This window comes from Rana temporaria, chromosome 11, assembly GCF_905171775.1.
Source record: "Rana temporaria chromosome 11, aRanTem1.1, whole genome shotgun sequence".
NCBI classification, from domain to species: Eukaryota; Metazoa; Chordata; class Amphibia; order Anura; family Ranidae; genus Rana; species Rana temporaria.
The window spans coordinates 62,456,126-62,483,728 of NC_053499.1; the positions used below are offsets into that span (position 1 = coordinate 62,456,126).

Here is a 27,603-nt window from a genome sequence, read left to right on the forward strand (position 1 = left end):
TGTATAGTGTGTGGGTGTATATAATGTATAGTGTGTGTGTGTGTATATATAGTGTGTGTATGGTGTAGGTGTGTATATACTGTATGCGTGTGTATGTATACTGTGTGTCTATGTGTATGTATATTGTGCATGTGTGTATACAGAATGTTTCATGTGTGCCCACTGCTGCTCAACAGAAGTCGATCTAACAATCCCATGCCCGTGAAAAATGCACTTGTTGCCATACGATTGGTGCACTGCAGAGCTCGACCTCAGATCAGGCAGCAGGGCAGGGCTGGGTGCACACCTGTGCAGTGATATCATGGCACACATCAAGCATGGCCTTTATTCACATGCCCCGCTGCCCAATCTGAGGCCAACCACAGCAATTCACTATTCCGCTGGCTCTATGACTCACTTGTGCAGTTCAGAGGCGGCAACAAGTGGATTTTTTCTCATTAAAAGCCTTTTCCTGACAGCTGCCTGCCACACCAAGCACTAAGGTGCAAATGTGTGTGTAAGGGGACAATGATGGAAGGTGGCACACTGGGGGTGCTCTGCCGTAGGGTGGCACACTGAGGGTGCTCTGCCGTAGGATGGCACATTGGGAGGCTCTGCCGTAGGGTGGCACACTGGGGGACTCTCCCATAGGGGGCCACTGCTGTAGGGTGGCACACTGGGGGCCTCTCCCATAGGGGGCCACTGCCGTAGGGTGGCACACTGGGGGGCCTCTTCAGTAGTGTGGCACACTGGGGGGCCTCTTCAGTAGTGTGGCACACTGGGGGGCCTCTTCAGTAGGGTGGCACACTGGGGGGCTCTGCCATAGGGTGGCACACTGGGGGGCTCTGCCATAGGGTGGCACTCTGTAGACTGTGATGTATATGGTGAATGTTGGGACTTTGTGGTAAGGGAGGACTCTGATGTGAGTGTGGAGCTCATCCTGACTGTTGTATAATGTTGTTTTGTTTGTTACTTACTCCTGGTGTGACGGCCATCTGTAAACCCAGGGGCCCCATAATCTTCTATTGCCCGGGGGCCCCATGAGTTGTCAGTCCGCCCCTGCTGACCACTCACATACAGTATTTCTGTAGTTTGTGAATACCACAAGCAGCAACTGCCCTGTACAACACTGCTTTCTCTGTATCATGGACCTGACTAGTAATGGTCAAAAAGTCATATCGTTTCTCCAGATACCCAAAAACATTCCTCAGATGTGTCATTTTCTTTCTCATTCCAAACTCTATCTTCAGAATCCTCAGAAAGCCTATAGAACAGCCTTTCTCTTTTTTTTACCCCCAGAGAAATTCTTGAGATTTTCAGGCCTCAGGGAACCCCTGCTAAAACAAGTTAATTTGTGGGCAGTGGGAAACGGCTTTGTACATTTTTGGCTAGTGGTAAACATGCAACCCTTGCAGACCACTAAAAAGATCATTCGTGTCATGCAGCTGACTCTATCAAGTGGCACCGATTCAGGAACTTTACAGGCACCATCAGTCGGGAGATCAACCACTGGTCAAGGAACCCCTAACAACCTTTGGTGGAACACTGGTTGAGAATGGCTGCTATAGAAGACGACAACTATATGCTAGAAGTGGTAGTAAAGTCTATACTGTTTTTGTTAAATGGGTCCCTGCACTGCATACTAGTATTTTATGACAGGCTTCCCTAAAAACGTAGCCCTCCAGCGCTGCTTTCTACCCACTCTCCCTCGTCCCTGGCAGCTTCCATCTGCGCCCGGTCTTTCTTTCAGGTTTGCGATCTTTGGCCAATTGATTGGCTTGCAGGGGCAACATTACTCCCGCGTATGCGCACGGGAGTCACATCGCAGCGGCCCTCAGATCAGGAGGTAAATGTGGTCTGAGGTGTGCATGTGTGGCTCAGATCACATTACTCGCTGACAGGCAGGGGGGAGATTTATGACAGAAGAGACCTCTAGGGTCTCCTCTGTTATATAAACCCTACCTGTCAGCGAGTTTTGTAACAACTGACTTTACTACCATTTTAAGGAGGATAGCTTATTGAAAGGCTGTCAAGACACAAAGTCCAAACTGTCTAGTAACTCTGATGAAGTGATCCCACACTAATATACACCTTAAACTTTAGTATACAGTGTATTTAATCAAACAACACGCTGCTTACCGCATTTCTGTTCATTTCCATCATCGCTGTCACTGTCCTCAGATGAAGACGATGAAGATGAAGAGGAGGAGGAAGACGAAGAGGAAGATGAGGAGCAAGAGGAGGAAGAAGAGGAGGAAGAACTGGATCCTGAGCGTGAGCAAGAAGAGGAGGAAGATGAGGAAGAGGAAGATCTAGAGGAGCAGGTGGATCGGTTTGAATCTGATTCAGTGTCTGAACTTGAGGCTGAACCCAGTTTGCCAATTCTTTGTTTCTTGGAAGTTAGGTTTGGAGTAAGAGGCTCAGTCCTTGCTGCCACCATGCGTCTGTCTGTCTCTGACTTGACAGCCGGTCTAGGTTCTCCAGTAGGAGTCAGAGGGCCATTGACAAGACTTAGTGCCTCTTCTTTCATTTTCATAGGTTCTTCCTCTGCCATTACAATATCCTCCTTTCCGGCATCATTTTTAAGTTTAACCTCCTCATTAGGACTCCCCTTTAGTTCATGTGTTCTGGATTGAGGAGTAAGTGGTGAGGATGACAATGGCAGCTGGTTTGGTGGAACTATAAGAGAAGTAGAGGAGGTTCCTTTATTATGGTTGTAGTTCTTTTGAGATGCCATAAAGGAAAGCTCAGGATCCCGCAAAATGTGGTAGTCTGTCCTGCTTACACCATGTTTAGCAGCTCCGATTAACAAATCTCTATCATGTGTACCACATTCCCACCACACAGGCAAGTCAGGGTTTGGTTGGCAAAGTTTTAAACGCTCAAACAGCTGTGGATGACGTATAGCCTGCTCTCGGACCTTCCTCAAAAGCTCAATACGGTACAGAGTTCTGGAGGCTCTCTCCTCTGTGATTGGCTGGATTGATACGGATGTGTCCACCATGTCTAAAAGAGGGTTAGAACGAAGGGTTAATTCATATTTAAATGTTTATAAATGTTTCACTATGGAACTATTTAAGACACTGTTACTCTATAGAAACTATATTTCTTCTACAGTCTGTAAAGGGAAAGATCAATTGACAGCTTTGAAGTAGCACAGAGATTGCCCCCCCCCCCCCCCCCCCAAAAAAGGACCAGTATACAGTATATATAAAGTTCTTTGGCCTCTAACAATCATTAATCGTTTTCTTTTAATAGAACAATTTAGAAATGAAAAGCAGTATTGATAATCTTACTTTTTATATACTGTACTTACCTTCTTTAGAAGGCAGCCGACACACCCTCCGACACATTGCTATAAAGGCATAGAGATATTTTTCAAGACTTTCGTCTGTCTTCTTATGTAGTCTGGCCATTGCTCGAAATTTTGTCCAATCAAACTGACCCCTCCCTGGATCAAACACCACACCAAATGTAGAGACAACCCGGTAAAAGTCAGCTTCCTCTCTTCGAGTCCACCTACATCAACCAAAAACATTCAAAGACTTAGTACTGGTGATGAACCACAACACACAGCAAGCAGCTGGTCCCAATGTGGAATCCAGGTAGTATGGTGAACAATGTGAAAATTGAAATAACACTCCGCAGCCAGTTAGCATTCATATTCCATAAATTACTTTGCTGGTTGTTGCAGATTACTGCAATTTGCACTGACAATTATTGAAAGTGTACTTTTACTTCAATCATATAGTAAAAAGATGTTGCTAACCTCTGCTGTCTTTCTATTTTTGCAGCAACTTTTGGATTCAAGGAAGCATCTTCATAAGGTGCTTGTGTTACTGTTGCGTGAATTGGAAACATTGTTGGAATTTGCTGGATCTGCCTAAACTTTGAAGTGCGCTGGAATGTTGTTATAAGTCGACGAAGGCGCGTGGTCAGTGCTGACTGTGTTGGCCAGTAACCTTTATCACCTTCAGGCACCTGCCCATCTGGGTAGATAAAAAAAAAAAAAAGACAAATGTACATAAATTTAAATTAGCATTTTGTGAACTTTATTATATTGCATTTAAAAACATTAGCATATTTAGTAACTGTCCAAAAATGGGAAACGCTCCTTTTCAGAGAAAGGCGCAAAGACTGCCTGAAAAAAACTTCACCTTACCATCCAGGAAAAAACAACCATTATCAACCAATATCTCTAGCCCCCTCTATCTGCTTCTTCTGTGGTCAACAGTGCAATATACCCAAGGTGTTTGGACATGGAGAAACTTGTGATGTGGTGCTCAGACCCTATCCAATCGCTAGAATTGAGTGGGTGAGGTCACCGCTTCCTCTGTGCTCTGACACCAGCCAACACCAGGTATAATGGTGGCCAAATATAACTGCTGAATTTTAAGGATGAGCTCTGGCGGGTTCGCACAGCCCACATGCAGAGCCCGCCAGGAAGTCGGCACTGCGCTAATCACAGGCAGTGAGATATTTCCCGATCTCTGCAGCCGCACATCGGGACAATGTCTCACTGCCTGCGATTAGCGTAGCGCAGTGCCGACTTCCTGGCGGGCTCTGCACGAGGGCTGTGCAAACACGCCGGAGCGCATCCTTACTGCTGATGGACCGACTTCTGGGCAATGCTTATGTAAAGAGGTCCCAAGCTCCCCTATTATTGAAAGCACTAGAAAATTTCTGATGGTGGCCACAGAAGAAGGATCAACAAAAAAAAGACAGAGGGGGGAATATAAAGAGTCACAATCACGGCACAGAGCTTTGGATTGACAGCACGCTCCCTTCAGAGCGCCTATGACAGGGACATCACCATTTGAAGAAAATCACATCTCTTAAATGGTGTACGTTTAGGAGATATTTAATGTACCTACAGGTAAGCTTTATTATAAGCTTACAAGTGTTTAAGTCCACCCCAATTACTTTGATTATAAAACACAAAATGTTGTGCTGTAGTACAATTTTCTTCTGAAGGGATTATTACAAAAAAAGTGCAATAACTAAGCAGAAGTACAGTATTGTTTAAAAGGGGAAATTTTACTTTTTAATTAAAAGTGGTTATATATTTAGCACATTTTTCCCTACAGGCAAGCCTATAATAAGGCTTACCTGTAGGTAAAATTAGCATCTCCTAAACCTGTACGGTATGCGCCCACTTACAGCTGCGAACCCGCTGAGGCTCCTTCAGTGATGACCGGCGGCAGTGCAGGAGATTCGTTCTACGGTAAGTTTTTTAAATGCGGTGCATCCAGCTCATTATGCCTTTGCCTTACAGATTTTTATTTATTTTTTATTAGGGCATACAACCGTTTTAAAGCACACTGCAAAAATGATTAGCTTGAACTGCAAGAATATATAAAGTTAACCGCACACCAGGAATGCATGTATTCTTTTCTATTAACATGGATCTTCACATTGTTCTATACCACATGACCCCTTCCTACTGGCAGCAGGATAATGTTCTATACCTAGAAAATGGGTTTGTATGGAATAATTGTTGATCTATGTGAGTTCTCAGACTAGTAAGTACCAGTAGTTTTTTTCCCCCACTAATTAGTAGGTGTTCAAGTTCTCATGAAGTAGGTGTCCAAACAGGAATATTATACAGCATCATGTTCTAGTTGAGGTGCCTGCTGCCAACCATTCTCCAGAGATATAAGGAGAGGGTGAGTAACTGGATGTGAAAATATAAAAATCAGACATGAACTAGCATCTTTAGCTAAAAGTGAATCTAGTTTAAAAAAATCCTAGTTAAGTATGTAGTCCTAACTCAAAAAGTAGCTTCTGTTCTCAGCCTTCTCCGGATTCCTGTTAGAGGGTGTCTACATTTGTTCTCCATGGTCCCACTGTATGTAGGACCACAGCCACCCTCTCTTGCTTGCTCTGGAAATGGACTAGAAAATATGAACTATGGGATTTGTAGTGTGCAGACAACAGTGCACATGATTGCCACTAGCATGCGCTGCAAATGAGAAGTTTGGGAGCTAAAGAAGGGATTTACAAAAAGGTAGAAAAATACAGTAAGAATTAATTTCATGAAAAAGATTACAGGGCTATTTTGTAGTGGATGTGTATTGATTATGTTTGAAGAAGGATATTATTTAGTGTCACTTTAAAGTTCAAATATGGGATAACAAAAATCTGAAGGCAAAGCACACGTCTCTTTTAAACCCCTATTAAGATTTCTTATCGTTATTTCTAATTTATCTTTGCAAAACCGTTACACAAGAACTGGAAGTTAAAAGTAGAAAGGCTTATGGCAATAACTTACCACCATCTGCTATAATAAGATCACCTGGAGATGAAGCATCATCCTACAAAAAAAAGAAAGCAATGAAAGGCAGATTTATCATACATGTAGGAAAGAAGTCCACTGGCTTCTCTCCTATGGATAAGACCTACATTTTACTTTGTTCTACTTTTTATAAATAAGCCAAAATAAATGCTGAAATACAAATGTTATATCTCAGTGTTACCTCCATGTCATCTTTAAATAAAGCAGGAGCTGGTTTGTACTCTGGATCTTCAACATCACTGTAATAAAAATGAGGAGTATTCATTATTACCTATTCAATTGAAAATGTTTGACCAGCAAGTCCATATGTTGTATATCCCAACGTACCCATCTATGTAATCATTCGCCCTTTGTTCTGCTGCCACTGCCTTTTCATCTGGCTTTCCAGCTCTTTCCAGGAAGCAGAGTGCTGGGTCTGCCCTGATAGTGTTGTATTTTTCATAACCTGTAGACACAAAGAAAAAACAAAATGTACTGGCCATTAACAGCACCACCTCAGCACCCATGGTAAAAATAACACAATCACTTAGGGGGTGAATGTAAATTGGAACTGGAGGATGCCATATACATATTTAGGGACTCGCAAGGCATTAAAAAGACAGGAACTCCATGCCGAACTCTATGCCCTGGGCAAAAGTGAAAAATACCATTATCTCAGTTATGGATTTATTAAAGTATAAGAATAGGCAAAACTTTTTTTTTTGTTTTGCATAGATTGAGTAGAGTAGGGTTGTCCAGATACCACTTTTTTGCCGTGGCAAAAATTAAACGTGAAAATTCACTTTTTCACAACACAACATGAAAACATGTGTTACATATCGCAGTGCACTTCGGAGTGAGAGAGTTTGGTAATTCATTGCGTTTGTTTTCCCTCAAATTCACCATTTTTTTTTACTGAAATTACAGTAAAATCGTGTGGCTTAAAACAAAATATTCTCTAGGGTATCTGCTTTCATAATAATAATTGTTGCAAGGTTCAGGCCTAAAATTATTTTTTAAACGTGTGCAAAAAACAAAAAAGCGGCTCTGGCAGCAAAAGGGTTAAAATTGCACACACTTGTGGAATGGTGCCAACTTCTTTTTTATGTTACCAGTTTAGAGTTAGAGGTAGTTCTTGGGCTAGAATTGTTGCTCTCCTAACATTCGTGGCAATGTGGCTTGAACGCCATTTACAAATGTGGGCGCGACATACATATGCGTTCGCTTCTGCATGCAAACTCGCGGGGATGGGGGCGCTTTACTTCTTTTTTTTTTACACTTTACCTTACAAAAAACTTTTTGGATCACTTTTATTCCTATTACAATGAATGTCAAAAAACCTTGGAATAGGGCATGACAGGTCCTCTTTATGGAGAGATGTGGAGTCAACAAGACGACCTCGGCCGTTCCAGCAGAGTACATGGCATTGGGCCCAGCCTCCAAAAGGTCATAAAGACTGCCAAGGGCCATCTGACCCGCGGTATTCTCTATGGTGAACTTCCACAGAGCCAGTAGAATCACCGGAGGGCGGGGGGCAATGTCCCCTCCCGCCACCTGTAAAAACAGGCTAAACAGATACTAGGATTGTTCTTATGGTGCAGGGAATTGTCGGTTGAAAAAGAAGATATCTGAACGATGCCTGTAGCTGCAGGTATCATTCAGGTACAGTGAATATAAAAAGTCTACACAGCCCTGTTAAAATGTTGAATTTCTGAGAAAAAAATGAGATAAAGATAAATAATTTCAGAACTTTTTCATGTGACCTATAAACTGTACACCTCAAATGAGGCAGTATAAATAAAAAACTAAAATAACACGGTTGCATAAGTGTGCACACCCTCTTATAACTGGGGATGTAGCTGTGTTCAGAATTAGGCAATAACATTCAATCTCGTGGTAAATAGGAATCAGTACACACCTGCCATGATTTAAAGTGCCCCGCGATTAACCACTTAAGCCCCGGACCTTAAGGCAGCTAAACGCCCAGGCCAGGTTTTGCGATTCGGCACTGCGTCGCTTTAACAGACAATTGCGCGGTCGTGAGACGTGGCTCCCAAACAAAATTGGCGTCCTTTTTTCCCCACAAATAGAGCTTTCTTTTGGTGGTATTTGATCACCTCTGTGGTTTTTATTTTTTGCGCTATAAACAAAAATAGAGCGACAATTTTGAAAAAAAATCAATATTTTTTACTTTTTGCTATAATAAATATCCCCCAAAAACATATATAAAAAAAATGTTTTCCTCAGTTTAGGGCGATACGTATTCTTCTACCTATTTTTGGTAAAAAAAAAATCGCAATAAGCGTTTATCGATTGGTTTGCGCAAAATTTATAGCGTTTACAAAATAGGGGATAGTTTTATTGCATTTTTATTAATTTTTTTTTTTACTACTAATGGCGGCGATCAGCGATTTTTTTCGTGACTGCGACATTATGGCGGACACTTCGGACAATTTTGACACATTTTTGGGACCATTGTCATTTTCACAGCAAAAAATGCATTTAAATTGCATTGTTTATTGTGAAAATGACAGTTGCAGTTTGGGAGTTAACCACAGGTGGCGCTGTAGGAGTTAGTGTTCACCTAGTGTGTGTTTACAACTGTAGGGGGGTGTGGCTGTAGGACTGACATCATCGATCGAGTCTCCCTATAAAAGGGATGACTCGATCGATGCAGTGAAGCACGGGGAAGCCGTGTTTACATATGGCTCTCCCCGTTCTTCAGCTCCGGGGAGCAATCGCGACGGAGCGGCTATAAACGAATAGCCGCGCCGTCGTCCCGGATTGCTCCCCGCGGGAATCCGACCACCACACGTAGCTGGGGGGGGGGGGCTGGGTTTTCCCGATCGGACCCCCGACCCGCTAGAAGGCAAGGACGTACCTGTACGCCCATTTGCCTGTACGTGCCATTCTGTGGACGTACATATACATGCGGCGGTCGGGAAGTGGTTAAAGGAGTTGTAAAGGCAGAAGGATTTTTTATCTTAATGCATTCTATGCATCAAGATTAAAAACCTTCTGTGTGTAGCAGCCACCCCAGCACCTCCTAATTACTTACCTGAGCCCCATCTCTCTCCAGCGATGTCCACAAATGTCTCTGCTGTCTGAGACTATCATGGGGGGAGTGTGTCTGAATGGACACATGGAACAGTGACCCCATAGGAAGCTGCTGACTGTGGGGGCATTCGATAGGAGGGAGGGGCCAGGAGCAGCATGGAGGGATCCGAGAAGAGGAGGATCAGGGCAGCTTTGTGCAAAATTAACTGCACAGAGGAGGCAAGTATAACATGTTCATTATTTTAATAATAATAAAAAAAAAAAAAAACAGGCTTTACAGTCACTTTAACCCCCAAAAAAGTTCTGCTGTTCTGATAGGTCTTTCCCGACATTTTCTGAGTCGCATCCTACAGCAAAAGCCATGGTCCGCAGAGACCTTCCAAAGCATCAGAGGAATCTCATTGTTAAAAGGCACCATTTAGAAGGGTACAAAAGAATTTCCAAGCCATTACCATGGAACACAGTGTAGACAGTCATCATCAAGTGGATAAAATATGGCACAACAGTGACATTACCAAGAACTGAACGTCCCTCCAAAATTGATGAAAAGACGACAACAAAACTGGTCAAGTAGGCTGCCAAAAGGCCTACAGAAATATTAAAAGAGCTGCAGGAATATGTGGCAAGTACTGGCTGTGTGGTAAATGTGACAACAATCTCCCGTATTCTTCATATGTCTGGGCTATGGGGTGTGGCAAAATGAAAGCCTTTTCTTACGAAGAAAAACACATCTGAAGTCTCCCAAAACCACGTGGGAAAATGTGTTATGGTCTGATGAACCGAGGTTGAATTTTTTGGCCATAATTCCAAAAGATATGTTTGGCGTAAAAACAACATTGCATATCACCAAAAGAACACCATACCCACAGTGGTGGCAGCATCATGCTTTGGGGCTGTTTTTCTTCAGATGGAACAGGGGTCTAGTCAAGGTAGAGGGAATTATGAACAGTTCCAAATACCAGTCAATATTGGCACAAAACATTCAGGCTTCTGCTAGAAAGCTGAACATGAAGAGGAACTTCATCTTTCTTTTTTTAAATCTGATCCTTTTTTTATTTTTTATACGCAAACAACATTAAAACAATACAAACAGATTATTCAAACAAAATAAGCTGCATCTAGTATTGCAAAATACATAGTACAGATTTGTTTATACTGATGCCAAAGGCATGGACTGAAGCCATATTGACCAGGTAGCATCAAACTTGTTCAGGGAATTCCTTAGGGAGCAGTGGCGGCTGGTGCTCAAAATTGTTGGGGGGGCGCAAACAAACAAAACAACAAAACAAAAAAACAATTGCAGCCACACTGTGCCCATCAAATGCAGCCACTGTGCCCATCAAATGCAGCCAATGTGCCCATCAAATGCAGCCAATGTGCCCATCAAATGGCGCCACTGTGCCATGCCATCAATTGTCGCCACTGTGCCATCAATTGTCGCCACTGTGCCATCAATTGTCGCCACTGCTCCATGCAACACAGCCACTGTGCCCATCAATTGTCACCACTGTGCCATGCCATCAAACGCAGCCACTGTGCCATCAATTGTCACCTCTGTGCCATCAATTGTCACCACTGTGCCATCAATTGTCACCACTGTGCCATCAATTGTCACCACTGTGCCATCAATTGTCACCACTGTGCCATCAATTGTCACCACTGTGCCCATCAAACGCAGCCACTGTGCCCATCAAACGCAGCCTCTGTGCCATGCCATCAATTGTTACCACTGTGCCCTTTAATTGTTACCACTGTAGCCTTTAATTGTTGCCACTGTGCCCATTCATGCCGCTGTGCCCCTCCCCCCCCCCCGGCACTTACCTTTACTGGAGTCAGCCATCCACGTCCTTCGACCCTCGCCTCAATGTCTTCTCCCGCCCTCGATGACGCTTCAGCCAATCAGGTTACCGGTAGCCAGAACCGGCCAACCTGATTGGCTGAGATGCCTGTGAGTCTTATCCAAGGAACGCACACCCCGTGCGTTCCGAGGATAAGCTTCCAGGGACCTGAGGGCTGTACTCGGAAAGCCTATCAGAGCCGCTGGCTCTGATAGGCACTTCCGTACAGCCAACCAGCTGCCATTATTCAGATAGTCGGCGCCTCATGTCCGGCCATCTGAATAGAACAGCGCAGCAATGCATGAATCTATGTTATTAGACTCAGTGGCGGTGAGAGCCAGAGGGGGCGGCGCTCCAGCGCCCTCTATGGACGAACCGTCACTGTTAGGGAGTATGTATGTTTTTCAAACAAAATAGTCCTATTAAGATTAAAATCCAATCAGATACAGTCGGCGGGTAGGGAGAGGTCCACTTAAAGCGGAGGTTCACCCTAAAACAATTATATACCATTCCAACCAGCATACTGCCGACATGTACAGTATGCTGTTTTTTTTTTTTTTTTGCTGTACATACCGTTTTATACTTCTATTTCTTTCCAGACTCTCGTGGGGAAAAGGCGTTCCTATGAAGAGGCGTAGATGATTGACGTGCGGCTAAGGCGTGTCACACGTTCCGAAAATAGCCGGACTGGGACTCGGCTCTATACGGCGCCTGCGCACAGACTAGGAGCTGACTGCGCAGGCACCGTATATAGCCGAGTCCCAGTCCGGCTATTTTCGGAACGCGTGACGCGCCTTAGCCGCACGTCAATCATCTACGCCTCTTCATAGGAACGCCTATTCCCTGCGGGAGTCTGGAAAGAAAAAGAAGTATAAAACGGTATGTACAGCGAAAAAAAAACAGCATACTGTACATGTCGGCAGTATGCTGGTTGGAATGGTATATAATTGTTTTAGGGTGAACCTCCGCTTTAAGTGGACCTCTCCCTACCCGCCGACTGTAAACAAAGTATTAGTTTAAGGGTGTGCACACTTATGCAACCATATTATTTTAGTTTTAAATTTTTACTTCCATCCAACTTAAAGATTTTAGCTTGTTGTTCAACGGAGTTGTACAGTTTATAGGTCACATTAAAAGGTGGAAAAAGTTCAGAAAAGATTTACCTTTGTCTCATTTTTTTTACATCACAGATACCTGACATTTTACTGGGGTGTGTAGACTTTCTATAGCCACCGTATCTCGACTCAAAGTCCAGGACGTCATAGGAAGTGGTTAAGTTCACCAAAAACTTGTTTTAACAATCTTTGGGACAAACTAAAGACAGACATCCTACCTACCATGCTTATACACCCCTATTAGAAGAGACTTGTCGGCTTCAGCATCCCACCAGTTCACAGGTAACTCCGAATGATCTGGTTCAGGAACCCATAGATTGATTTCACTGTTTATAATGGAAAAGAAAAAAGGTTTAGTTAAAAGTGAAACTAAATATCTGACCGTAAGGGTGTTATTTAACAATTACTTTTATATGGCGTTTGTCGTGGTATGTCCATAGAAAAAAAAAATGGTTTGTGCATTTGTGTTTTGGGTTACTGCATGTTGCCACCTACAGTAGATTGGTACACTAGCAAATAGGGCTGCAACTAACGATTATTTTCATCCCCCCAAAAAATAACCTGCAGCAGGATCACAGTGTGAGTTGTATGCCGACATTCAAGGGGAACAAGGATCTTTAGGCAACAATGTCTTCTTGCCAAACAGTGGGTGAGGTGCACCCAGTGTGCAAAACTTTTCTCTCCAGGAAAGGAACTAATGATTGATGAAAAGCAGGTAGCAATGCAACTTCTCTAAGAGAGAGATCACACAGCACAGCCCACCTTAGAAGTTGAAACACACCTTCACACAGAAGGTTGGTCAGAGGGGTTACCAGGCTTCTGGTATTGGTCCCTAGTGGGCTTTAGTGCTCTTTAGGCCTACAAGTAAACAAAGAAAAACAGTGGGATTTCTTTGACCCTTTTGCAGATATCCGGTGTTGAGGCAAGAGTACACTTTGGGCACGCATGGCGTTGCTAATGACAGTGTTAAGAGCAGGTCCTAAGAGACGTCATCTCTTAAAGAGTAAGTGAGCCAGATGTTCGTTGGATAATTCATGTGTGTCACATGCATGCAGCCAGAATGCCCAATACTAAGTAAAAACATCAATCCCATAGGAAACAAAAGCTTTGGGGCTTGTTAAGACGCTATTACAACTATAGCATAAAGCTCGAGATGTGCTTCAGCTGCTTATAAAATAGGGAAGTCTACCCATTCTGACATGGTTTAACAGGTCAGGGTTACCGCCAACACAGGATGGAGCACTAAACAGTTAATTCAAACTGTGATCCAAGGAGGAAATTTAAGAGTCTATCAGTAAAGTCACAAAAGTTGAGAACACCATCAACCATTTTGGCAGTATTAATACAACACAGTTACAGTTAAACACAAATCACTTGTGCATCTATAGTGGATACAGACCATTTGGCTTACAAATTCCTTTGTCACACTTTCAGGTGGGTCCCAGGACCATTCTGGGCATTTACATTTAACGTAGAGGAATGACTCAAATACCAAGTGAAGTAGAAAGGTCTGCAGGAGCGCTAAAAGACCCGAGGTGGGAACGGCAGGCTGATCCTCTAGAATCTTGTTATGGTGATATCTAGGTGATATGCATTGGAATAACCCTCCTCTATATCAGAGTCAACTGCAGGAGAACATGGTGACCCAACAACCAGCCTCTTCTGAAATGGACTGTTGAGACTCTAAATTGGAAGTAGCTACAGATCGGTTTGATTTATGGGCTCAGGAGGATTAGAGATAGACTCTGCCAGACACGAGTGTCAGAGTACGCTTACAGCCTTTTTGAGCAGACTACACCAGTAACTGAGAACAAACAAACAGAAGAGTCCAGAGTGGACACAGAGGTCTTTGTGGACATGGAGGAGACCTCAACTTCTGTGTACCTTTGGGAATATTTACTGCATAGCAGTAAGAAACAAACTATGTAGAGCAGGGCTTGACAAATTTGCTTAGAATCTAGGAGCCAGCTAAAAAAGTTAGAAGCCAGACTTTTTAAATCAGCTGTCCAGCACCCAGAACTGCATGTCCGGTGCGTCAGGCAATATGAATTGCTCGGGCCTGGTGCGAAGCGAAAAAATACCAAAAAAGTAAAAAAAATATAAGGTGGCACTGATAAGGCTGCTCCTATGGGCACTGGTTTGCTGTATTGATTGCCACTGACAGGTGGCACTGATGAGGCTGCGTTGATAAGCATTTTAATAGGATTCCCTGATGTAGAGGGTTCTTTACTATAAGAATGGCAAGGATGTGGCATTCCCTTCCACAGGTAGTGGTCTCAGCAGGAGGCATCACTAGTTTCAAAAAACGATTAGATAAGCACCTGAACGACCACAACATACAGGGATATACAAGGCAATACTGACATAAAATCACACACATAGGTTGGACTTGATGGACTTGTGTCTTTTTTCAACCTCACCTACTATGTAATTATGTAAACTAGCCTCAATGTGAGGCAAGGTCTACAGTATTCTAAAATCCCAGGTAGCTGGTGCCGATGAGGGTTTTAGGTGGACAGAGATCACCTGGTCACTGTAGGTGGGCAGTGAAATGAGACTGGAGATCCACAGAGCACAAAACACCACCTAGCAGATTACATCAGCACTTCATCCCTCAGGCTTAAACCTTACCACAATAAACCAGAAGTGGTGAGAAATTTGAAAAAGTTGCCATCAGTGTAAATGATGAGTTGGCTCCTGGTGCCTCAGCCTGACCAACCTTATTCACTCAGAGACAGGGTCACAACTGGGGCTGTGTCACAGCTCTCCACCTGGAAATTGCTCTTCAGCTAACAGTGCACAGAGTTCTGATTATCACCTCAATGAAAAGAAGCCAGTGCATGAAGGTTACATTTCAGACTAGCCCTGTACATCCAGTCCAGCGGGGTCCAACCATGACCTTCAAAGTTAGTGCCAATGAAATAAAAATTTGGGTGGCTGCTATATAAAAAGACATGCTCAGGCAGTGGTGTAGGGATTTGACTGAAGCCAATGAAGAAAAAAAATCCACTAAATCAGAAAAAGCCAACAAACCATTAGACTTTTGTTACAACAGAGCTGAGAAAAAAGCACCCATCCTGCTAGAACACTCGCAAAAACCCGAGACATGTTGGGTAGAGGAGGGGTACAGAGGATGGCTTCCAAATTTTTCTGTTTGCCAATGCATGCTTCTCCTGCAGGCGGCAGTATAACCCAACTATTTCAGAATTTTAGTGTCCCTCAGTAGATGAAGAAAAAGATCTAAAAAAAAGTGAACTGAGTAATGTTTTAGGTAAGTTTACCAAAAACATGTAGTCCGATAAAAAATAAAGAGGGAAAAAAAGAAATTATAATGAATATGTTTATACAGTATACAATTTTAGAAAAAGGCATTTTATCACAAACACTGTTTTTATATTATATTAACCAGTTTGAACCTTGAGTATGCTCTTGGCTACTGCATGTGAATGTGATCAAAAGGGCGACCTTTGACCTGCATATGTCATCAGTTAAAGCAACCTTGCAAATAAAAATAAATATATTTAATCCCTTAATTAACCCTTAAACCATTATCTCAAACTAAATCCCTTTTTACTTGGCTCCGCAGGGAAACAGGCTGTGAAGCCGCAAGGCTTCACTTCCTAATTCCCTTACTTAAGTCAAGGGATGGGTCGGCTTCAGGTGAGGACATTGCGGGCGCCCTGGACAGGTAAGTGTCCTTATTTTAAAAGTTGAAATTCAGTATTTGTAGCTGCTGACTCTTGATTTTTTATTTGTTTTCGCAGATGGAACTCCGCTTTAAGAAAAAAGTGTTTGTTTTATTTGTAAATAACTTTGCAATGCTTTGTATCAAAACCATAATTTTAAAAATAATTCTATGAGACAAACTATAAAAAATGTATAATAGTTAACTACAACATTTTTTTTTAACAAACACTAAATTACAAAAATAAGTATTTATTTTTTTTAGAAAAAATGTGCTTTTGAAATAAGGTTATGTTTTTTGTCTATGGATTGCATAGAATTTTTTTATTTATTTTTTTGCAGAATAGTATCAAAAGAAAGCCATGTTTGCCCTAAAAATTACATAAATTTTAAGCAATAACAATGCTATCGCTGACTAAACATGCCCAGAAATGTAAGAATTGTTTTGGTCTAAACAGAATAGTGTCTGCAATAGCAGATACTAAAGTTAGGATACCATGAATTGCAGTGCAATCGCAATTTAATGAATTCTCAGTCAAGATCAAATACTTCAATATACACTAGCAAGACTGAATTAAGGCATCAAGTTACCTGACATCCCCTCCCTCCAGAACTTTCATGCTGTGAGCACCAATCACTTCTTGTTTGAGATAGTACAGCATTCTCACTCGAAGTAAAACCCTGCAACAAAAAATAAACACGCTGCAGCAATGTTGCAAAGTTCTGATAACCTGCATGAAGTTTGTACAGTAAAACCTTGGATTGCGAGCATAATTCGTTCCAGAAACATAGCTTGCAATCCAAAGCAAATTTCCCCATAAGAAATAATGGAAACTCAAATGATTCGTTCCGCAACCATTTATTTATAGGTCTTTCAGTTTATAGTCCATATACAAAGATTATAGCAATGTGAAGGTTGTGTAACCATAAAATGTCCATCCACAAATGGCAACCTCCACAATGCGATTAGAAGCAAAATCCAGCAGGAGCTACAGAGTATAAAAAAGAAAAGGCGCCTTCTGCGTACACACGATCATTTTTCATCATGAAAAAAACATCGTTTTTAAAAACCTTCATTTAAAATGATCGTGTGTGGGCTGCACAATTTTATTTTCGAACATGCTGCATTTTTAACGTCGTTTTAAAAAATGTCGTTTTTCGGGTAGTAAAAAATGATCGTGTGTGGGCTAAAACGACGTTTTAAACCTGCGCATGTTTAGAAGCAAGTTATGAGATGGGAGCGCTCGTTCTGGTAAAACTACCGTTCATAATGGAGTAAGCACATTCATCACGCTGTAACAGAAAAAAACGCGCGAATCGTCTTTTACTAACAAGGAATCAGCTAAAGCAGCCCCAAGGCGAATAGAACTTCCCCTTTAGAGTGCCGCTGTACGTGTTGTACGTCACCGCACTTTTTTCATCATTTTTTTAAAACGATGGTGTGTGGGCAACGTCGTTTTTAATGATGAAGTTGGAAAAACGTCGTTTTTTGGACATGCTGAAAACCGAAGTTTTCTTTCATGCTGAAAAATGATCGTGTGTACGCCGCATCAGTGTAGCAACATGTTGCCAAATGGTGTACCTTCATTAAATGTAACCATATTGCTACGCTTAGAGGCGCTTCTCTTCTCTTTTATACTTATGTATGTGACATGACACTACTTGTATATCAAGACATCGCTTGTATAGCAAGTCAAAATGTATGAAATACTTTTGCTTGTCTTGCAAAATGCTCTCAAACCAAGTTACTCCTAAACCAAGGTTTTACTGTATAGCTTTTTGTGTTTATCTGACATACAGTACATGTCAAGTTACCACTATAGAAAATATTTGTAAACTTTACAAATTTAACATTACATAGTTATACAAAAAAAATAATAATAATAGAGGGTTGAGACAAGCCATTTAACATTGACAGCGGTGTGTACAATGGTCAGCTTTTATTCATGTATGTTCAAATCTTTATAAAAAAAAAAAAACTGTTGCCATTACAGCATAAAAAGTGTCAGCAGAAGTTTGGCTTTAATTTGTTAGGCAAATCCATCCAAATCTGCCAGTGCATCCAACACTACCCTTGTCCCAGACTGAGGATGCTGCTTTCCAAAGGGTGTCTCCAATGCTCCTCCATCCAGAGTGGAGACACCCTAAGACTGAAAGTGTGTTACTATTCAGGTCACCAGATGAAAATCAAGGAGTAAGTAGTAAAATATGTAAAAATAGAGTGCATGAAGGTAAAAAACCTTCTGTGTGCAGCAGCCCCTCTCATACTTACCTGAGCCCCATCTCAATCCAGTGATGTGCATGAGAGCAGAGGCTCTCCCGGGTCTCTTCCTCCTCATTGGTTGCGACAGCAAAGGGAGCCATTGGCTCCCGCTACTGTCAATCACAGCCAGTAAGGAGAGAGTGGGGGAAGGGCAGAGCCACACTCCATGTGTGAACGGACACACAAAGCAGTGGCTCGGGAGTGAGCCTTGAGTGCCCCCATAAGAAACAGCTTGGGAGGAGGGAGGGGCCAGGAGTGCCAGCAGGGGAACCGAGAAGAGGAGGATCGGGGCTGCTCTGTGCAAAACCACTGCACAGAACAGGCAAGTATGACATCTACCTTTAATTTCACTTTAAAAAGTAAAATTGTATACATGAGGAGTCGGATAAACTGTATTCTGCAGACAGGTTCTCTGTAAAGTAGAATAATAAACATTGGATCTTAGTCTTACTTGTTGCAGTGATGCTTTAAGTGCTTTTTGTACCCATCATCCTGCAGTAGGTGCTCTGGGTTATATTTCCGCAACCATTCAGCCTTGTGGATGTCAAAGGTGCTAGTCTGAGATTTCACTTTCTTCCCTTTTCTTCCCCGTGGTACTGGAGCAGACAAGCCTGCATTTTGAAGAAGAGCATTTATAAAAGTTCTACATATTTCAAAATGGATCACATAAATGTCTGCAGATGGTCCAATTCTTTAAGGTCTACTTACAAACACCAATTTATTTTGTACAAATAGGAAAGGTAAAGTTTATGAACATGGATTACTGAACTTTGAAAGGAAAATAACTAAATTACACCAGCAATTTTAGTTGCATGTTAATTACCGTAACTATTTAGCCTCTTATTAGCAATCACCCCCCTTCCTTTTCCCTTCCTATCACTCTTTCCTACTTTTTTTTTTAACCCGGCCTTGTATTGCCATTCAGGACCTTTGGTCTTCCTGATTTTGTGTCCCCTCCCTCACCTTTCAGACAGTCCAGAAAGCTTGACTTTTAACTATACTGTACTTTTTTTGCATAGCCGTCAGTGATTCTTTTCAACCAATTTCTTTATGTTCCATCACTTCGAAAAGTTTTCTAGTCAACATATTATACTCCCTTCTGAGAGGCTATTCAGTTTACATTACTTGTTATACACAGGTTTGTTTTCTTATTTGAGCCTTTAAGTCCTCAAATCTCCCTTTTTAAGCTACGGCCCTTTGGATTATTTAATGTTGTGTGAATTTTATATGTACCTATGATGGTTTAGACCTTTGTATTGCAAACTTCAATAGTAATATATTTTAGCGAGGAAAGGGTATTGGAACCCATGGATAGAGAGTGCTGCACACCCCTGATATGTCTTGAGAAAAGAGAAAATTACCCCTAGGGGCTTTGTGGGAAGAGATGTGGGAATGAGGGGAAACAACAAAACAACAATAGGACAAAGAGTGAAAACAAACCAAAAATAATGAGCCTGGTAAAAGTACATAAAACAAAGCAAAGAAGGTGTGTAAGTGACTGAATGAATAACAATGAAGAATGCAGTGTGTGGTCTAGTGAAAAATGTGGAAGTGTATGTGAAAGGGATGTGGTAGAGCAGCAGTGTGAGGTGGGAAAGCAAAAGAAAAATGGAAAACAACAAGGGGAGAAAAGAAAAGGGGAACAGGAAATATGGGGAATGTTACAGTGAACATTCACTGTAACATTCCCCATATTTCCTGTTCCCCTTTTAACCCCCGCACCCCAACTTACCCATCCCGGTGCACACGGTGGTGTCGGGCCCCCCTGTGACTCAGCCAGGCGCGTGTGCTTGTCCCCACCTGCTTGGCCTTGATCCGCCATCCCCGGCCCCGTTGCCCCCCCCCTCCCTGTGCTCCTTCCCCGCCTCGGTTTGCCCTCCTTCCCCCCCCTTTTTGCCTGCCGCCCCCGGCCCCCCCCTCCGGCCCGCCTCAGGGCGCGGCTTTGGCGCGCTATCTGGTGACCTCTCGTAGGCCCGGGCGGTACCTCTCTTGGTGGTGCACCTGAATTCGGAGTCCTTTTCTACACTGACCCAGGGGAGCTCCTCTCCCCTTTTTCCACCCCTCTGGTACCCCCCGGGGGAGTTTGATGGTGCGGCAGTGGTTCATCTGGTCCGGGTCTACGCCTTCCATTGGACGTCTTGGGTGAGTGGCAGTGGGATTTTTTACACTAGTCCACTTTTGTAGGAGGTTTACCCGCATCCTGCCATCTACCCATATGGCTGTGGGTGGCGGGCCCTCTTTGTGTTCTTCTGTTTATTATGTCCCACTTATCTATATGTATCTCTCTTTGTATGTATTTTCTTTCCTACAGAACCTATGGCAGCGTCTAACTAATACTCCCTGAAGAAGACCGCTACTTATAAAAGGTCGAAACGCGTAGGGGTGTTTTTCGCCCATAGTATTTGTATACTTACAGTACTGTTATGCTATGTCTGTACTTGTTCTACCTTGTGTTTTTATTTGCCATGTATGACTTATGTTTTTTACCAAGCTCATATCTTGAGTCCCTACTGTTTGGGGCTTTTTCCGTACAACATATTTAAATAAATTTATACTTTTATATATTTTTTGGTACGTTTCTATTCCTTGCTGCAGCACAAAGCCCCTAGGGGTAATTTTCTCTTTTCTCAATAGTAATATATTAAACAAGAAAGATCTGAAATCCAAGAATGACCTTCTAAACTATCAAAACAGTCTTGGGCAATAAGGCTTAGCAAGGTGATGGGGCTTCAAACCAAACACTAACTCCTCTCCAACATTCACTCTCAACAAAACGCACATTATACATAGATCAATGGTAACACACCTAAAACGCACGGACAGATGTGAAATAAGCCTAAGACCTCCCTACTAGCAGGCTTGATTTAATCTCAGCCCTTCCCAATGCTCTAAAGACCTGCAGGAATCGCTCATTGCTCTTGGCAAGCTATCTATTCACATCAAGCCACATTTATTCTAGTTTGCATAAAACATTACTGCTACCAACACATTGTTGTACAAAGATAGAAATCTCTATTGCAAAACACAGAAAATAAGAGTCTTTATAGGTGAACACCTACCTGGAGTACAAATTGCAGCTATAAACAATAGACTGGTTTCCAAATTACTTAAATTAAGTTTATAGGAAATATTAAATGGGATCTTCCAAAATATCAGGCAAATAACAAATATCAAAATCTTAGCTTGCAAATTTTCTTCAAACACTGTTAAAAAGAAATGCGATGCTCCAACTCCTATGAATTTCCATATTGATTGCACACCCATTTAAAGCAAAATTTTCCTGACTTAAATGTTTGTTCTTCAGTTCCTCATGGACTCTATGGTACACCTATGACTTAATGCAAGAATGATTATTGTCTAATTATTTCTGGTCTTCAAGACTGTATGAACAGTTGACTTGTATCTTCAGGTTTGCAATGAATATATTAACCACTTGCCGGCTGTATAACTTGCATATATGGCGGGGAGGTGGCACTGCTGTGAAAGATCACATACCTAGTACGTGATCTTCTGGGTAGGGGGTGCTGCGGCCCGCTCCAATTTTACACAGCGGGGGCTGATCTGCTGGTACTGCGGGCTCAACGTCCACTAACACCCAAGCAGAATGGCAGTCTGCCTATGTAAACAAGGCAGATTGCGGTTCTGTCAGTAGGGAAGGCATGGATCCTGTGTTCCTGTAAAGTAGGGACTAGGATCCACGTCTTCCCCTGGTAAAAGCACCTTCCACACTGTAACCCTTTGATCACCCCTGTTGACCCCTTCCTAGCCAGTGCAATGACTGACGATCACTGTATTAGTGTCACTGGTTCCCAAAAAAGTGTCAGTTAGTGTCCGATTTGTCCGCTGCAATATCGCAACCTTGCTGATCACCGCCATTACTAGTAAATAAAATAAAGAAATAAAAATTCCATGAAATATATCTCACAGATTGTAGACGCTATATCTTTTGCGAAAACAAATCAATATACGCTTATTGGGATTCTTTTTTTACCAAAAATATGTAGCAGAATACATATTGAACGAAATTGATGAAGAAATTTGATTTTGTAATTTTTTTTATTGGATTTGTTTTATAGCAGAAAGTATAAAACCGGTTTATTTTTTTTTTCAAAATTGTCTGTTTTTTTTGTTTACAGCGCAAAAAATAAAAACCGCAGAGGTGATCAAATACCACAAAAATAATGCTCTTTTTGTGCGCAAGAACATCATAAATTTATTTGCGTACAGCGTTGCATGACCGTGCAATTGTCAGTTAAGTAACGCAGTGCCGTATTAAAAGAAAATGGCCTGGTCAGGGAGTAAATCTTCCTGGAGGTCAAGTGATTAACGCAGGACACCAAAATAAGTGCGCAACTAGCACTTGGTATCCTTGCTATGCACTTGCACCAGCACGGGGTCTTCAAATGTTTATAAGCTGTAGCAGTAAATGTAACTTTTTTCATTTTGGAGAAACAGTAAAAAGGTACAACACTGTGTCTACAATGCAATTTATAAATTTGTAGATTTCTGTGACCTGCTTTACAAAAGCAAATTTTGGGGAAAAAATTTAGGGAAACTTTAAATTCCAGACACACATACCAAGATGGTTCTGTAACTCTCGTGTCTGCCCATCTTCTGTTGGAGTGATGAGGTCCCAGATGAAGCTCTTGATTTTGTCATCTCCCCTGTAGTGCACTAGACAGTAAGCCAGCAAAGCTCGGCATATGATTTCAACATCTTGCTCGTTTAGCTGCCTCTTGAAACGACCATGAGACAAAATGTCTCTCCATCTTCCCCACCTGGAAAGATCACAGACAGGTTCATCTACATTCTCATATCTTTATGTTCTACTTAATACACCTCATGTGTAGTGTGACCCGTTCTCTCCACCTCCTTGAAACAGAGTACTCGAGCTACTGCCTTTTTGGAATGTTTGCATTATAAGCTTTTGTAGTCTGTACGACGACAATCTTACCCATATACAAGAAGATTCTTCTCCACACGAAAGCACTCTGTCCTTCCATAGCCATTGGATCGATCATACGGTCTTCGCAGTTTGGGTTTGTCATCTCCTTCACTTTCTGCCTCAGACAGCTCCTCCAGTTCTTCCTTTGTGGCACTAAAGGGCCGAGTCTGTTTGCGGATTCTGGGTGTGTCTATAACCAAACTGTTCTGTAAAAATAAGGTTACAATTTATTGCAAAATCATTTACAAGGTTGATTGGTAATGGTTTTAGTACATGACCCTTTTCTAAGCATGTCAAAATCTCAAGCATTTGGTTCTGTGTTCCAACATATAGTTCATTTATTGGGCCAAGTCTGGTTTTCCATCAGCAGTTTTCTAATTATTCTATAACACAGTAAAAAGCTTTGTATGCAATGAACATGATCAGAATATACTTACTCGTCCACTAACTGAGTCAATGTCAATTTCAGCCTTTTTTGCCCACTTCTGCCAGAAATTTGGATCATCCAATGAGATGTCAGTTCTATTACCAGAAGCCACAAAGCTGGCCTAGAGAATACAAGCAAACGGTTAGTGGATGAATCACTATGATTGCTTAACGACTCTTATTGAAATATATTTTATGAAGGACTGTGCTTGTTATCAAGGAAAACAAAAAAACATATGAAATGTGTTAAAAATATAAATAAATACTGATTTTGTTTAAATACTGGTTTAATTCTTGCAAAGTTACCTTCAGACAATATAAAAAAATAAGAGATGCTAACAATTGATATATATGTGCCAGCCATCAATCATACCTTAGCAAATGTTGAACCTCTGCCCTCAGATTCTATGGTGATTGTCTTTGTCCTCCTCTGAAGAATCTGGTCAATATCTTCCTCACAAAACTTTGACCCTTCATCTTCTTCATCCATGATGGCTCCATATGCTCCACGCCTAAGGAGGTCTTCAATCTCTTTCTTTGATAGCTGCTGAATCTAGTCAGAAAAAATACAGAACATTTTGTACTCTACGCACAGATAAATTATTTCATCCTCAGTTTATTAAGGATATAGTAGACATTTAGAATACACTCTTGACCTACGGAAGTTTAAATACCAAATAAGCGGTTCATCCCATTCAGTTCATGATAAGGAAAATGGAGGGGGAAATAAAATTAAAAATAATGGAGAGACGACCCCAAAAAAAGAGGCAGAATTTTTGTCTTCCAATAAAACGAATTAGAAAAAAACTTTACAAAATAATCCAATTTCCTCTAACCATTCACTGGGGGAATATAATAGACATCTAGGGACATTTACTAGGTGGCTGAGGCATTCCCTGCATTGTAACCACATGTGTATACTAGAGGCATCCATACACACAGCTGCAGGGCCGGGAATGCCTTCTGATTGGCGGGCCACAGAGACAGCTTCTTGGCAGAATAGCTCAGGTGGGTTTCAGACCAGTATCTGAACATGCCTAAGCTCCACCCTGCTTACAATGCAAGACTGCTGGTGCTGCATTGTACATGATGATGCCAGAGTGTGAATGATGAATTAGGCGCCAGAGAAGTGGCCTGGGGGACCAGTTGCTCAGACAAAAGGAGCCTCCGAAAGTGAGGAATAAGGTAAGCAAGAGTGCTTTTTATTTGTACTCTAGACAAAAGCAAGCATTCTACCCCCTGAACTACTGGATCTCGAATGCAGAGACACAAAATATCTGCTATACAAGGGGGACAGATATCGGGGTTAAGTAATCAAAGCAAAGCAAAAAGTACCTACATTTCAGCACTTCTGCTACCTTAGAAACATTTTAGACTATGTCAGACCCATTTTAAGATAGCCATAAACCTCCTGATAAAAAGTTCTGTTCCACATTCCACTTTCATCAAAACACACAATATACACAGTAAAGGAAATGTTATTGCGACTAAAAATGCATGTAAAAGGCACCTAAAATGCACCGCACAGATGTGAACTAAGGCAGACATTCTCTTTCTGAACTGCCAAGCCCAGACGGCATTAGTTTTGACCCATGTGCATACCACTAACCTGGCTAGCAAAAAAGACAACTTGCTTAAAAAAGAGCTCCTTCTCTTAAATGCTGAGACGTTGAGTAATTGGATAATAGTTGCTAAAATAAGTTGAAAATTCAGAAGATCAGCCACAGGAGTAAGACTACTTTGTTGCAGGGTGTTCAGAAAAAGGGTGAAGCATTTGAACCCCATAGTCAATACTTTAAGTCGTGAGTGTTAACTCTCATTGGTCATTCAACACATCAAGCAATGGCTGCAGCATAGGCGTGCGCACAGGGTGTGCCAGGTGTGCCCAGGCACACCCTAATCACCCAGAGCAGCATAGATTCCCCCTACTGCCCTGGGTCCCATCTCCCCCCCCCGGCAGCGCTGCCAACTTCCCTTTCTTATCGGCTGTTGCTGTGGATGTTTTAGGAGTGGGGAAGGGGCCAGTAAATATGTAATTTACTGCCCCCTTCCCTTTCTGAATGAACATCGTGAGTGATCGGTAGTGTGTGTGTTTGGGCTTTGGGGTGCACACCCTAATGCAGTGTTTCTCAATTCCAGTCCTCAGGCCCCCCCAACAGGTCAGGTTTTCAGGATTTCCATTATTTTGCACAGGTGATTTGATCAGTTTCACTGCCTTAGTAATCACCACAGCCTTTTCATCTGAGGGAAATCCTGAAAACCTGACCTGTTGGGGGGGCCTGAGGACTGGAATTGAGAAACACTGCCCTAATGCAATAGGCTGCGCACACCTATGGGCTGCAGGAATGTAGTGCTTTTAATTAAGAAGCATGTCTGGGGTGCCGAATATAGTGAGTTAAATAATGGATTCCACACTGTCACTATAATCTCTTAACGCATCTCAGACAAAAACATAATCCCAGAGTGGGACTCTAAAAACTTGGAAATTAACTCAACTAAAATGACACAATGGATTAAAAAAAAAAAAAAAATGACACAAACTATACATGGAAGAGAATAAGCATGGGTGGTATTGAGTATAACTCAAGGTGAGGGACTGCTTCGCCAACCTCTATTATGCAGTTAATATACTGTAGAAGTCGAATGTGTCTCTACTAAGGGAAATGCATTTTATTTTAGGGAATATACAGGTCTTTAATGAAAATAACTTACCCCACCAACACTGTTTTCTCTTCCACTCATGCTCTGTAGCACAGCTTTGTCTAAACCCAACTTAAGGCTAGCTCGGTCAAACATCTCCCGTTCATAAGAATTTCTTGTTACTAGTCTGTAAACCTTCACAGCCTTGTTCTGACCAATTCTATGACATCTTGCTTGTGCCTGTGAAAAAAAACACACGATTATGGAGTGGGAAAACAAACATCAGTTGTCACTCTATAACATTCTTTAAACAAGTATAACAAAAAATAAAGTCCAGTACACACTAACATTTTTTTTCCCCTCAACCCAACTAGTTGAAAAGAAAGAAACCTGACAAATCGCCATACCAACATATGTGATGTTGATGTGATGATCCCCCATGTTCTATTGTATTCTGACAGGGGGGGTTACCACTTGCCCCCAACCAAAATACACAGAGCAGCACTGAGCCATAGGCTGCGAGCGCTGATTGATGCTGTGCCCCTCGACAAAAGCTGGTCATTAGACTGGCTTCTGTCAGAAAGACTGCTGTACGGACGGACAGACGGGCGGAAAGTCAGCCAGTTTCTGTTGGACCAGCCAATTTTCAGACAATGTGTACCCAGCTTTAGCCTAAAGCTGAACTCCAGGCACACAACTAAACACACAGGAGTAATATTTATGCAAATTGCTCAACCTTCTAAAGGATATGACATTCTGTTTAGACATTCTTCTGATCCAGACACCTTCGCACTCAGCCCAATCAGATGCTGGACCTCCCTGCAGACTATACTACAATTGAACAACAATGTCCAATACAAACTACAGACTGTAAAACCATGCTAAAGCAGTAAAAGAACCTTGAGGATGTTACACCTCTATGCCCCCTATTAATATTCACGCTTTTAGAACAGTGTAAAAATTGCTGAATCAGAGCTAACCCTCAATCTATGTATCCTTGTGCTTGGAATTACAGGAGGCCGATATCAGTACGGGTCCAATGTAAAACACACATTTAATAATTTATAAATGAATATAAAACTGCATTTCTTTCTTTACTTCATTCTCTGTCTGGAGTTCAGTTTTAGGTGACTGATGGCCACTGCTCAACCAACGTTCTCATCATCTGCTGGTTGAACTGTATTTAGCAAGAACAATAAAGAGATTTCCTAGCTACATACAGTAGGTGTTTGTGATATTGTGTTTTTAGCACGACAGCATCGCGCTGATTCTCGGCGACATGGTGCCGAGATCTCGCCGACATCTCGCACTCACTGGAATAGTGACAGCACATCCCAGGAAGCGCGTCATAGAAGCGACGGGAGATCCCACTTGGATTCCCG

General features: G+C 42.1%; 1 protein-coding gene across 6 annotated transcripts in view; it reads right to left on the reverse strand.

Annotated features, from left to right (window-relative positions):
* The window catches only part of CHD9 (chromodomain helicase DNA binding protein 9), a 289,270-nt gene that overhangs the window by 30,854 nt on the left and 230,813 nt on the right, over nucleotides 1-27,603 (reverse strand). For all 6 annotated transcript variants that reach the window (XM_040328665.1, XM_040328668.1, XM_040328667.1 and 3 more), the window contains 14 exons: nucleotides 26,294-26,461; nucleotides 23,955-24,134; nucleotides 23,593-23,703; nucleotides 23,165-23,361; nucleotides 22,789-22,988; nucleotides 18,662-18,821; nucleotides 16,539-16,628; nucleotides 12,486-12,589; nucleotides 6,602-6,719; nucleotides 6,456-6,513; nucleotides 6,251-6,293; nucleotides 3,749-3,968; nucleotides 3,296-3,498; nucleotides 2,119-2,985 (listed from right to left, as the gene is read on the reverse strand). In XM_040328665.1, coding sequence (XP_040184599.1) covers nucleotides 2,119-2,985; nucleotides 3,296-3,498; nucleotides 3,749-3,968; nucleotides 6,251-6,293; nucleotides 6,456-6,513; nucleotides 6,602-6,719; nucleotides 12,486-12,589; nucleotides 16,539-16,628; nucleotides 18,662-18,821; nucleotides 22,789-22,988; nucleotides 23,165-23,361; nucleotides 23,593-23,703; nucleotides 23,955-24,134; nucleotides 26,294-26,461 — 2,719 coding nt within the window. The remainder of the gene's footprint in view (nucleotides 1-2,118; nucleotides 2,986-3,295; nucleotides 3,499-3,748; nucleotides 3,969-6,250; nucleotides 6,294-6,455; nucleotides 6,514-6,601; nucleotides 6,720-12,485; nucleotides 12,590-16,538; nucleotides 16,629-18,661; nucleotides 18,822-22,788; nucleotides 22,989-23,164; nucleotides 23,362-23,592; nucleotides 23,704-23,954; nucleotides 24,135-26,293; nucleotides 26,462-27,603) is intronic.